Source organism: Hemicordylus capensis, chromosome 1, assembly GCF_027244095.1.
Source record: "Hemicordylus capensis ecotype Gifberg chromosome 1, rHemCap1.1.pri, whole genome shotgun sequence".
In the NCBI taxonomy this organism is placed as follows: Eukaryota; Metazoa; Chordata; class Lepidosauria; order Squamata; family Cordylidae; genus Hemicordylus; species Hemicordylus capensis.
This window is the reverse complement of record NC_069657.1, coordinates 4,952,417-4,964,939: the sequence shown is the minus strand read 5'-3', so window position 1 is coordinate 4,964,939 and position 12,523 is coordinate 4,952,417. Positions and strand designations below refer to the sequence as shown.

The window sequence follows — 12,523 nt, the reverse complement described above, 5'->3', positions numbered from 1 at the left end:
TGGATCTTTGATCTGATCGAGCATAGCAATTCCTACAAACAATCTTATCTTTTGTTCTTGGCGAAGGGCAGTAACTCAGATTCCACATCAACTGTATTGTATGTGGGAGATTTACAGCCAACAGGCCCAACTCCTATTCAGCATCAGCAAGAGTGGCCTAACTCAAATCTTGCACCTAGGAAACCGAAATGAATGCTCATGATAAAATCTACACAAACACCTGCAGACTGGCACAATGTGTCAGAAGTGGCCATTCTTCATAGAGGGCTATGTGTGTTTGTCAATAAAAACAGAATGTTCACATTGTTGAACTGACTTTTGCGTGTACGTGTGTCGGGGTGATTCACAGGCTGGATGCACGGACTGGGACCTCATGGAAGTTCTGTCTGTCTCATTGGCTCTGTCACACATGCAAGCCACCAAATGGCAAATATGCACGTGTGAACCAGTCCAGAACCAGTCTACAAGAATCTCCGATTACCGAGACAGACGCTGCAACTTCAAGAAAGAAACAGGAAGCATGTGCGATTTGTGTTCTCTGTCCCATCCCCTTCTCTAGATCTCATAACATCTCTACTACAGACATAGGAAGCTGCCTTCTACAGAGTCAGACAGACCCTTGGACCATCGAGCTTGGCATGGTCTACGCAGACTGGCAGCGGCTTCTCTGAGGCTGCAGGCAGGAGTCTCTCCCAGTCCTATCTGGAGATGCCAGAGAGCAAACTTGGAACCATCTGCATGCAAGCATAGAGATGCTCTTCCCAGAGCGGCCCCATCCCCTGAGGGGAGTATCTCACAGTGCTGCTCACACATGAAGTCTCTCATTCAAATGCAAACCAGGGTGGACCCTGCTTAGCAAAGGGGACAATGCATGCTTGCCACCACAAGACCAGCTCTCCTCCTTCACCCAGTATTGTGTGGAACAAACTGCCACACCCGCTTCTTTCCTCATAAGTGTACCACAGATCAGGGCTGGACGCATTGAACGATTTTACCAAGGCACTGAACTATGAGGATAGCTACACCCAGAGAACCTCTGTTGCCCTTTTGTGCCCTTTCAAGGGGAAGCTTGGAAGTGCTTCGGTGTTGCTTTTTGAAGCATCAGCATCATAACAATACACAGATGTGTGGATTTACATGACATCCATTTGCCAAGTGCTGGTCGTCAAGAGGCTTTGCCAGGATAGGGAGGGTCGTTGGCATCTGGGCAATACTCTGCACACCAAAGTGAAGAGCCAGCAAGGATATCTGGTACTGAGACACAACCTTGTCCTTCCACACAGTCAATAAGATAGTGTGTGTGTGTGTGTGTGTGTGTGTGTGTCCCCACCTCTTACAGCCATGTGCCTCTCTTTCCCTTTCCCCCACCCCTGAGATAATAGAGGGCAAGGGGGGGATCAGGAAGGGGGGAGCATGCTGGCACCCAATGGACTGCTTGGCTTTGGGGGCAGTCCATTGCCACCCCAACTATGAAACGTACACACTATACATCAGGGGCGTAGCAAGCTTGGAGTGGGCCCAGAGACAAGATTTTAAAATGCCTGCCCACCCCACCCCCACTAAAGCTCAGCTCATGAAGTAAAGAAATCTTAAATGAGGCTGAATAGTGGTAACAAAAAGCATAGTAAAATTTACATACACAGACACAGACACAGACACACACATCATCCTAAATTATTTTTTAAAAGGTTTTGTAAGTTGTGGACGATGCAAGTCATGTAATGGTCCTAGAGAGAGACATGCTCTTCTGGTAGCTCCAGGTCTTCACACTCACATCAGTTTCGGAGGATGAATACAACTGAAGGAAGCCCGGGTGGGTGAGCGGCTGGGGGAGTCAGTCCTGTGACTTGCCTCTGGGTGGGGGCCCAAGGCAGGGGGCCCCCAGACAACTGTCTCCCCTTGCCCTATTATAGTTACTCCCCTGCTATACATGTCTCTGGCTTGTAAAACAGATCTAGTATTATTTTACTGCACTGTTGCCCGTGTTCTAGGCTGTTTGTATACAGCACAAGCCGCATTCATGCACAGATCATGCCTCCTAGGCAATCCCCCCATCCACAGGGAACCGGCAATTCATGAGGGCACTTGCTAGAAGCAAGACAACCCAAGAGGAAGAGGCTGCTGGTCATTCCTCCTGCTCCTACAAGGATGCCAACGAGAAGGGCAGGGGGCTCTCTGGGAGATCCCCAAAAGGAAACCAGGGATGGAGGACAACCCAGAAAGAAGGCACAGCTGCCACGCTGCCCACCTTTCACAGGGGAAAACCACCACCACAGATGCTTCCAAAGTTGCTCCATCCCAACATCCTTAGACAGCAAGTTGGACTTGCAAACCAACAGCTGACAAAAGTCGGGGAAAGGGGGGAAATGGGGTTATATTGTTGGAAAATAGAAAACCAATGACTCAAGACACAGAGGTGCAGCCCTCTTTTGAGGAAAAGCAAGGTGATGGATTTGGGATGCCCTTCAAGGCATCAAGCAAGCTCCGATCTCCAGGGCACAATCCCAAGAAGCTCTCCGAGACACTACAGCTCTGTAAGAACACAGTGGGTGGATTCAGACAACTAGTAGCCATTGATAGCCCTCTCCTCTATGAAGTTATCCAACCCCCTCTTAAAGCCATCCAGGTTGTTGGCTGTCACCAAATCCTGTGGCAGAGAATTCCACAAGTTGAATATGCATTGTGTGAAAAAGTACTTCCGTTTGTTGGTCCTATATTTCCCAGCAATCCATTTCATGGGATGACCCCTGGTTCTAGTGTTATGTAAGAGGGAGAAGAATTTCTCTCTATCCACTTTCTCCACACCATGCATGAACGTATACACCTCGATCATGTCTCCCCGCAGTCATCTTTTTTTTCTAAACTAAAAAGCCCCAAGTGTTGTAGTCTTGCCTCGTAAGGAAATTGCTCTAGGCCCCTGATCATCTTGCTGGACCTCTTCTGCACCTTTTCCAGTTTTACAATGTCCTTCTTTAGGAACACAGGAACATAGGAAACTGCCATATACTAAGTCAGACCATTGGCCTATCTTGCTCAGTACTGTCTTCACAGACTGGCAGCGGCTTCTCCAAGGTTGCAGGCAGGAATCTCTCTCAGCCCTATCTTGGAGAAGCCAGGGAGGGAATTTGGAACCTTCTGCTCTTCCAGAGCGGCTCCATCCCCTGAGGGGAAGATCTTCCAGTGCTCACACATCAAGTCTCCCATTCATACGCAACCAGGGCAGACCCTGCTTAGCTATGGGGACAAGTCATGCTTGCTACCACAAGACCAGCTCTGGTGACCAGAACTGTGTGTGGCCGCACCACAGTTTTGTATAAGAGCATTATAATATTAGCAGTTTTATTTTCAATCCCCCTCCTAATGATCCCTAGCATGGAATTGGCCTTTTCCACAGCTGCCGCACATTGAGTTGACACTTTCAACAAGCTGTCCACCACGACTCCAAGATCCCTCTCCTGGTCAGTCGCCGACAGCTCAGATCACTATCTAGACACTGCTTGATGTCCGCAACCTTTGCACAAGACAGGCAAGTCACCGTGCGGTCAACACATGGGTCACAAATCCATCTCTCTATACCTCTAATGATTGAATCACAAGGAGGCCCCCACCCCCCGGAGGAGTATCCCCTGTGCAAAAGGATATGGGCTCATCATCCATGGAAAGGGTCCCTTCTAAAGGAGCATTTCCCTCTTCCTCAGACAGATTTCCTCCTTGCCCACCAAGACCTTCATTCTCCCTAACAGCAGAGGAGCTATCAGCCCTGGAGTGGGATGCCTCTATCACCTCCCTGAAGGTCTCGTCCACATGCCTCTCTGTCTCTCTGAGCTTCTCCAGATCCACCACCTTGGTCTCGAGGGAACAAACTTGTTCCCTGAGAGCCAGGAGCGCCTTGCACTGTGCACACACCCATGACTTCTGCCCATGGGGCAGAGAGTCATACATGCGACACTCTGTGCAATACATTGGGAAGTGCCCCCTCTTTTCACCATTTCAGACACCACGGTGATCAGCCCACATGGAAGAGACCAACCCCCATTTGCCAGAATCCCTCAGATGACAGACAGTGTTCCCTCTAACAGGGATTCCCAGATGTTGTTGACTACAATTCCCATAATCCCCAAGCAAAAGCCATTTCAGCTGGGGATTCTGGGAGCTGTAGTCAACAACATCTGGGAATCCCTGTAAGACGGAACACTGGTGACAGAGTAAACATTCAAGCAAATGTGCATGATTTAGCCCAGCTTGAAGAACCTGGGTTCTCTCAGCACCATTTTGATTTATTTGGAGCTCAATGCACACAGCTTTGGTATCAAGGACCACGACCCAGCAGACCCTCCAGGCAACGCAGTCCCACAAGCCGGAACAGTAGGCCAAGAGAGCTGAAAGACCCCTCAACACATCTGCTCCATATCAAGTGCAGAAACACTCTCCGCGCCACCGACACCACCTCTTCCCACAGTGGGGCAAGAACGGCCCAGTCAAAAAGCAGCAGTGGGAGGGAGAGGCTCTGTGGGTCTGGTTAACAAGGGCCTTTGGCTAGGTTCAAAAGGTTACTTGGTGCTAATTAAGGCACTAATTTCAAAAATTACACATTGACCTTAATCAAAGCCTTGGGGTTATCTTTTTAACGAAAGGCGGTATATAAATGCAAAAACAAACAAACAAACAAACAAACAAACAAACAAACAAATAAATAAAGCAGTCTCCAGGTCCACTGTGGGAAGAAGTCTATGGACATTTAGTGTTTCAGGAAATACATTTTTAAGATCGCCTTCTAAACATGAGGTAGTTTGAATATTTTCACACAATTAGAAAATATTGAGGCTGTTGTTTATTGCCTAGGCTGCTCGTGTGGAGCGCTGGGTGGGACCCGCATGGATCCCGGGGCTGCCGCCCACCCCAACCCCGCTCCCAAGCCTGGCTTTTAGCCGAGGGAGCAAGTGTTCCCTTAAACCAGCTGCTGGGCTCGTGTGTCTCCTTGGGCTCCACGAAGCCCAAGCAGACAGCACCAAGGGCACCCGGCGTCTGGTGGGGAAACACCCCAAGGCATGTCCTTGTGGGCTATCCGGAGCCCAGGGAAATGAATCCCGGTCTCTGCTGAGCGCGCAGCCGGGAGCAGCAGAGATCGTCATCTGCAGTGTTGCTGGCAGCGCAGGTGGTTGTGTGGGTGCACAGATCGCGCATCGAAGCCACAAAAGTCAACCGTATGGGGGAAGGTAGGTTGAACCCTGCCTTCCCCACCATATGCCTGCACAGTCGTGTAAATAGCCCCATTGTATGCTAAATAAACCTTTCAAACCATTAAGTGCATTAAGGTGTGGAAATGCGCATTTAAAAAACCAGTAAGAAAAGAACCAAGAAAAGCAAGAATATTAATGGCGGGAGGGGACAAATTCATGGAAAAGAAACGAACTGGGTTTTTACATACGCGTATTCTAATGAAGTTACCTTTAGCATCCGGATCTCTCGAAGTGCAATTTTTTTGATAACAGGATCATCCTCCGATTCCAAGAACTTCTTGATGGCAACAATCTGCCCAGTGTCCTTGTTCCTGCACTTGAAAACAACCCCATAGGAGCCTTCCCCAATCTTGCTGATCTTTTCGTATTTCTCCATGGCAGGCGCTGCAGAAGGACTTCTCGCAGTAGAGTCCGGAGCCAAAGGAAAGGCTAACTATTGTCAGATATCCTTGGCAGGTTTGGGTCCTTCTCCGCAAGAAATCAGCACCAGCGTAAACCTGGGAAATAAAACCACCACTGCACTTATAACAGATGGCTGAAGAACTTTTTGCAACTCACCTGTTTCTTGGGGCTTGAAGGGAGATGTATTCACTGTTTAGCTGGTCTATTCGCAGTTTAATCAGGGTCTGTATTGCATCTTTCCCCCTTTTCCTTTCCCCGCCAAATGGACTAGCTTTGATGGCCGGAGACTTAACTGGCCACATCATGTGCTTGTCCTGCATCGTGTCCTGCCTTTGGTGTCAGGCCAGGTACACACAGAAACAAAGTCACTGCTGATCTAATGCTGCTGGTGGTGATTCATTCTCCCTGCAGGCCCCATTGAAATGAATGGCAGGTGCGCAAGTGCTTTTGTGCAATTCCCATTCATTTCTATTAGGGCTGCTCAAGAGAACTACTTCCCACTGCATTGTAGCCGTAGTCTGTATTTTCTCTACAGTAACTACAAGGTTTAGCTGGAAGTCAGGTTGAGGCCTCCCAGCTACCTGAAGGCTCCGGCTCCCTCCAGCAACTCAGCCCTTTCTTCCTTAGTCCGAGAACCAGAATACTGGTGCCAGCCGCCTCTCCCGCCTCCTTTCAATTCCCTTTGGCTCAGCTCTCACCCACTGGGCAGACCCGAAGCTTATTTATGTACAGCTTAACGGCTGCTACCGGGACAAAGAGGCACCTTTCTTTAAAGTGGCAGTTCTCTTTATTGAGCAGGGGGAGAGCAACTGGCCCTGTCCAACCCCAGCACAGCACCCCTCCAGGGACTGTTGCTGGTGTCTGTCTATATGATGTTTCTTGTTAGATTGTGAGCCCTTTGGGGACAGGGAGCCATCTTATTTATTTGATATTTCTCTCTGTAAACGGCCCTGAGCTATTTTTTGAAAGGTGGTCTAGAAACAGAAATCAGTCCCTTGGTCTATCTAGCTCAGTATTGTCTACACTGACCGGCAGCGGCTTCTCCAAGGTTGCAGGCAGGAATCTCTCTCAGCCCTCTCTTGGAGATGCTGCCAGAGCCTAGATGCTCTTCCCAGAGCGGCTCCATCCCCGGAGGGGAATCTCTTCCAATGCTCACACTTTAGTCTCCCTTTCATATGCAACCAGGGCAGACCCTGCTTAGCTAAGGGGACAAGTCCTGCTTGTTACCACCAGACCAGCTCTCCTGGATGGATCATCCCAGCCTGAGCTCTGCCCGCCCTGCCAGCTCCAAGGCAAGGCGGCAAGGCGCAAGTGCCTTCCGCCACGAAACACAATCCCCAGAAGGCTCCGTCGGCCTCTGCTTCTCCAGACAACTGTCCTATGTGGAAGGTATGCCAGGAAATTAAAATTTAATGCGGCACCTTTGGGGAAACGCAGGTTGCCAAGGAATATGCTGCCGGCTGGGCAGGTTCATTAATGGCAAACCAACGAGTGCCACTATTCACAGGGAAGGGAGGACGTGGCAAGCTCCGGGATCCAGTTTCTGGTCTCGCTTTCCTTGCCCGCTGCAGCAGCAGCCCCTCTTGACAATAGCAAGCCAATTGGCCCGAAGGCCACGGCGGGGGCACCCCAGGGGCATGGATTGCCCCGGGGAGCGGGCAGGAGGGTAGCCGGGGAGACACAGCTCCTCCAGCTGCTGGCTGGTTCAGCTCCCAGCCCCATCTCCAAGTGGCCCACAGGCATCCCTACAAGGCCAGGTCCTGGTGGGGCTCACACTTGCCCAGGAGCCACGGGCCGCAGTTTGGAGCCCTTCAAAGGTGGCAGCAAGTGCTGCTGCTAATCAGAGCATTTCTCCTTCGTGTCTGTAGGTGCAGGTTCTGCAGCTGGGTCTTCCTGGGGGGCACAGAAGCTGCGCCAGCAGAATATTCACCAATTTAACTCCCCTGCGGGGGGGGGATTCTTGCAGCATGGAGGATCGTGGCCCTTTTGGGGAGGACAGTGTCTCTCTGGAGGAGCCGTCCCCTCTCTGGTGAAGACTGTTATCCGGGGCTTCACAGGGGTGTCCTCCTGGGAGCTCAGGGTAGTCTGCATCCATGGGGTGGCCGCCCCACACTGCCCTCACAACAACAACAACCCTGTGAGGTAGCTTCGGCTGAGCCGGAGTGAGGGCGACCACTGGCTTTCCAGCTCAACTTCTCAAAGCGGCCGAGGGAGAAAAGGACACGCCTCAGAGAGAAGGCCAAGGGCTCACAGTCCCAAAGGGAAGATCCCGGCGGAGCCCAGCAAGCAACAGCCACCCGAGGGATGCGGGGCCCGGGCGGCAGAGGCACGCTTGATAATCTCCGGCCCCTTCCAAGGCGGGTGCCTAGTCTGTGAGCACGACTGGCCCCTCAAAGAAGTCCCCTCGGAGCTCCGGGGCTGAGCGGGGAGTGCGGCTCGGTTCCCCTCCAAGCACCAGAGCAGCAGCACACCGGCTCTCTGCACCTGCTCAGAGAAGCTCTCCTCGGCAGCCGTCGTGCAGGGACCCAACCCCGGCGAACTTCGCGCGGCTCGCCCCGCCGCGGAGACGCGCGAAGCCGGCGGCTCTTCAGCCCTCCGCTCTGCGGACTCGCGTTCCGAGGCGGAAGCAAGGCGCTCTGTGCACGCTCAGAGGGCTGAGCGCCTGATCGCGCATTGCCCAGGCGGGGCTCGGCTGGACCCTCCCGGGCAAAGGGCGGCAGGCAGCAGCAACCGCGCGGCCGTCCCGTCCCGTCCCGCCTCGCCCTGCCCCGACCCCCTCCGCCCTCCGCCGCGGCGTGCGTGCCCCCATCCCCGGCCGGGACAGCGGGAGCAGCCGCCCGGCTCGCCTCGGTCGCCTCCGCCGGCGCGCAGAGACCCACCCGGGGCGCCTCGCCTCGCCGCCTCGCTGCGGAGCTTGGCCCGGCCCGGCGCGGCGCCGTCTCCAGCGGGCGCAGCGGGTCTTCTGGCCGAGGCGGCGTCGGCGGCGCTGCTGAGCGGAGCGGCTCCAGGCGCCCAGCGGCCAATCGGGGCGGGGGGGGGCGTGGAGGAGAGGCTGCCCGCGAGGGGGGGGGGCGGAGTGACAGGAGCCCGCCCGGCCCCTAGAAGGGCGGCAGCAGCAGCAGCGTCGCCAGCGCCTCAGCTGACGGGCACCGCCGCCATCCATCCATCCACCCACGGGCAGGGCGCTATATTTGCACTGCATGCAGAGCGCGACAGCAGACGACGCCAGGAGGCCTCTGCCCCGGAGAGCCTCCAGTCTCCAATGCGCCACCCCCGGGCAGGAACAACCGAGGGAGGAGAGGCAGGGAGGAGCCGCCGCCGCTGGGCGCTGCCTCTGAAGCCCTCCGCCCTCGCCCTCGCCCGCTGGGGGGGGGCTTCCCTCTCAGGAGGGGGCGGCCCCTGTGGAGTGAGGGGGAGAGGAGGGGGCGGGGGAGGGGGCGGGGTGGCGCTGGGGGGGGGGTGCGGCCGGGCTCTTGGAACCCCTCCGCCGCTCCGTGAGGGCTACCCCAGCCCTGGCCTCTAGGGGAAGAAGGGGAGGGCGGCGCCCGTTCGGGGAGGGCATTCCAAGCATAGCGGGCAGAGGAGGAGGGCGCCGGCCGCGCATTGGGAACAATTGCCCTTCGGAGGGCTGGAAGCGGAGGGGCTCGTCTCCCCCCCCGCCCCCCGCCAATCCCCTCTAGTCTGTCCCGGGTGGTGTGGTCGCCCAGCTGAGCATGAGGCGGCTTCATGGGGGGGGGGGGGCTTGAGGTGCAGGCTCCCAATGTCCCTGGGGCACCTCTGGCTGGAGGAGGGGAGGAAGATGGAGAAGGGCCCCTGAGGACCACCCAGCTCCCCAGTCCCCCAGCAGAAGCACCCAGCAGCCCTTTCTCCTACTCTCGGCCCCCACACTAGGCTGCTTTCCAAGGCCGCTTCTTCCAAATCGAAATGTAACCCATGCCGCCTCCCCGCATCGGCCCTCACTGCCCCTCCTCGCCTCTCCCTTTCAGAAGAACAAGCCCTCCTCGGGAAGTCCCGTCACTTACAGCAGGCCTGGAGGGGAAGAGCCATTTGGTGGCCACAGGTGAAAGGGGCCTTCAGGCGGGCATGGCCACAACTTCAGGAGCCCATTTGCACCCCCCCAGGGACCAGTCCCCTGCGTCTGTCACAGCATTTCTTGAAGGCGCGCAGGGAGAGAGAAACACCACGAATCCCAAGATGCCGCACATCCTCCTCCTCCTCCTCGGTCACCAGGAGTCCATGAAAAGGCTGCCCTAGAACTCTTCGGAGGAGCGTGTTTTCCATCGCCAAGGAGCTCTGGCCAGGGCAGGTCACTGAACCCGGAGATTCCCTCCCTGCATCCCTCAGCTCTGCAGCCCCAGGAGGCTGGAAAGACCCGGCTCACTCACTGCGGCCCCTGTCGGAGTGGTGGCACTGTGAGGCCTGCTGAGCAGAGAGACCCCTTTTCAAGGGGCGATTCTCATAAATGTAGTGGCGGGGGGGGGCAACTGGCCCTATCTAACATGCTGTTGCTCCCAGGGGTCGGCAGTGGGGAGGAGGTGGGGTGAGGGCAGCAGGCAGGGCGGAAACACCCACAGAAGGGAGCCCTCCACTTTCGTTCCACACGGTGGTGTATTTGCTGTCTGAGGCGGTTGCTTCATATGGCCTAATAGGAAAGCCGCCCCTGCTTTATTCATTACTGTGGCTGATAAGGGCAGGGAGTATAGTGTAAAATGTGCAGCATATAACTGGAGACAGCAAGACCCCTAGAGGAACCTTCGAGGTGTGGCCTCCATGTCGACTCTGACCACTGGCCTAAGAACTGTCTGCAGCAGCTGGCTGTCAGGCAGAGGGAAAGCCTGCTTCTAGTCTTGCTACCAAAGATCCTAAACATTTAGGAGCCATAAATGGAGTACCCAGAATGTTGGGGGGCAATATGCTAAATCATTGTAAACCACTTAGAGAGCTTCGGCTATAGAGCGGTATATAAATGTAAGTGCTATTGCTAAGTGCTATACAATCACTATGTTCTTTTGTTCAACGCAGAGCACAACAATATCAACACAGCCCATGGCAGGGAAAAGGAAAGATGGTGCCGTCAAGTCGGTGTTAACTCCTGGCGACCACAGAGTCATGTGGTTTTCTTGGCAGAATACAGAAGTGGTTTAACATTGCCTCCGAAAGACCTTTCATGGGTCTCTGAACAGGTTTGAACAACTGGCGATTTGAAGGCGGGAGAGGAATACCCTTAAGGGCAGGGAAGGGTGTTCTTACCTCTCCCTCCATGTTTCCCCCACCAGCACTGCACTTCAAAAGGGGCAAACCTGCACATCCCTATTGCCTTCCTCCCACGCAGTATGAGGTGATGCCTTTCAGCATCTTCCAATATCCCTGCTGCCCAATATAGGTGTTTCCCATAGTCTGGGAAACAGAGCAGCAGGGACTTGAACTGGCAACTTCTTGCTCCCTAGGCAAGTTCCTTCCCCGCTGTTAGCACCATTAGGTGGCTGGAGGAAGCATAACTGTGCCTCTGTTCTCCCCCCAATTACTGAAAGGTTATATGATATCCACTCCAGTGCTATCAAGAGCACGAGGTGAAACTGAGCAGTCTCAAAAGCAAAGTGTAGAGAAATCTGTTGTCAATTTCCATACTTAATATATGAGGATTCTGATTTTTAGGGTCCCAGTAGCACTAGGACACAAGTTAGGTTAAGAGAATGCCTAGCCCAGGACTACCCAGGGTGAGCAGAGATTTGAGCCCGGGCTCCCTGGTCAATGCTGACCACCACTTTAGTCGGAGCTTGAATCCACTCTTCGGCTTGAATCCAGGGCCTGACCCAGAGTGAGAATCCTGCCCCTAGGCCAGGGGTGCGCAACTCAAGTGTCCTTGTGGGCTGGAAATGACCATGACTTGGCAGAGAGGGGCACATTAGTGTACAACAAAGTCAGTGTACAAATTTCAGCACACTGACACTAAAATCAGCAAGGGAGCAGAGGGTTGGAGTCAGAGGGAAAGGGATGGTGTTGGACATCTGGTCTCAAGTGGACAAATGCATTGAGCTGCTGTTGCTTGTCACAGGTCAAGCCAAGCACTCTTTATGGCCTCTACTGTTGCAGCAGGGCTTTCCTTCCCATGGGCCAGCAAAAGAGTCCCTGTGGTCCGGATCTGGGCCCCAGGCCTTATGTTGTGCAGGCCTGCCCTAGGCCAACAAGCCCTTTGACAGAGTATGGAAAAATAGGTACGTAAAGCTGCTTTACATAGGAAGCTGCCTTCTACCGCGTCAGACTGGTCCATCCAGCTCAGTATTGTCTACACCAACTGGCAGCATCTTTTCCAAGGTTTCAGAGCTCAGTATTGTCTACACTGACTGGCAGCATCTTTCCAAGGTTTCAGAGCTCAGTATTGTCTACACTGACTGGCAGTGTCTTTCCAAGGTTTCAGGCAGGAGCCTCTCTCAGCTATACCTGGAGATGTTGGGTATTGAACTTGGGACCTTCTGCATGCAAAGCAAATGATCTCCACATGAACCCCCTTGCTGTATTCCAGTTGCAACATGGTACAGGCACCAGCAAGGGAAATGTTTTGTTGCTTTACGACACAAGCATTATCCAAGAGGTGGACATGACACTTATACAGCCATATGCCAAGCAGTGCTCTAAATCACAATGGTCCTGCTGGTTGTGGAAATGATGGCCTTTTCCTAGCCATGATGTACTGCAGTTGGAGTGCTGGGGAAATGCAGATTTTCTAACCTGATAATAGCTCTTCCTTTGGGGAAGATGTGTGGTTTCTCATCGAATGAGCAAGAACTGTATAGTGCATTTGTTCTCCTGAGAGCCCTGTGCGTACTCACACAAAATGCCTTGTGCAACCTTAAACTTTAATGAATGAAGACAAGACAAAA

At 53.8% G+C, this 12,523-nt stretch overlaps 1 protein-coding gene across 1 annotated transcript in view; it reads right to left on the bottom strand.

The window, feature by feature from the left end:
- The window catches only part of CDKL1 (cyclin dependent kinase like 1), a 37,144-nt gene extending 28,171 nt beyond the window's left edge, over positions 1-8,973 (bottom strand). The window contains exons 1-2 of the mRNA XM_053254486.1: positions 8,522-8,973; positions 5,449-5,737 (exon numbers count right to left, since the gene is read on the bottom strand). Of these exons, the coding sequence (XP_053110461.1) occupies positions 5,449-5,616 (168 nt within the window). The 5' untranslated portion in view covers positions 5,617-5,737; positions 8,522-8,973. The remainder of the gene's footprint in view (positions 1-5,448; positions 5,738-8,521) is intronic.
- Between the last annotated feature and the right edge of the window lie 3,550 nt (positions 8,974-12,523).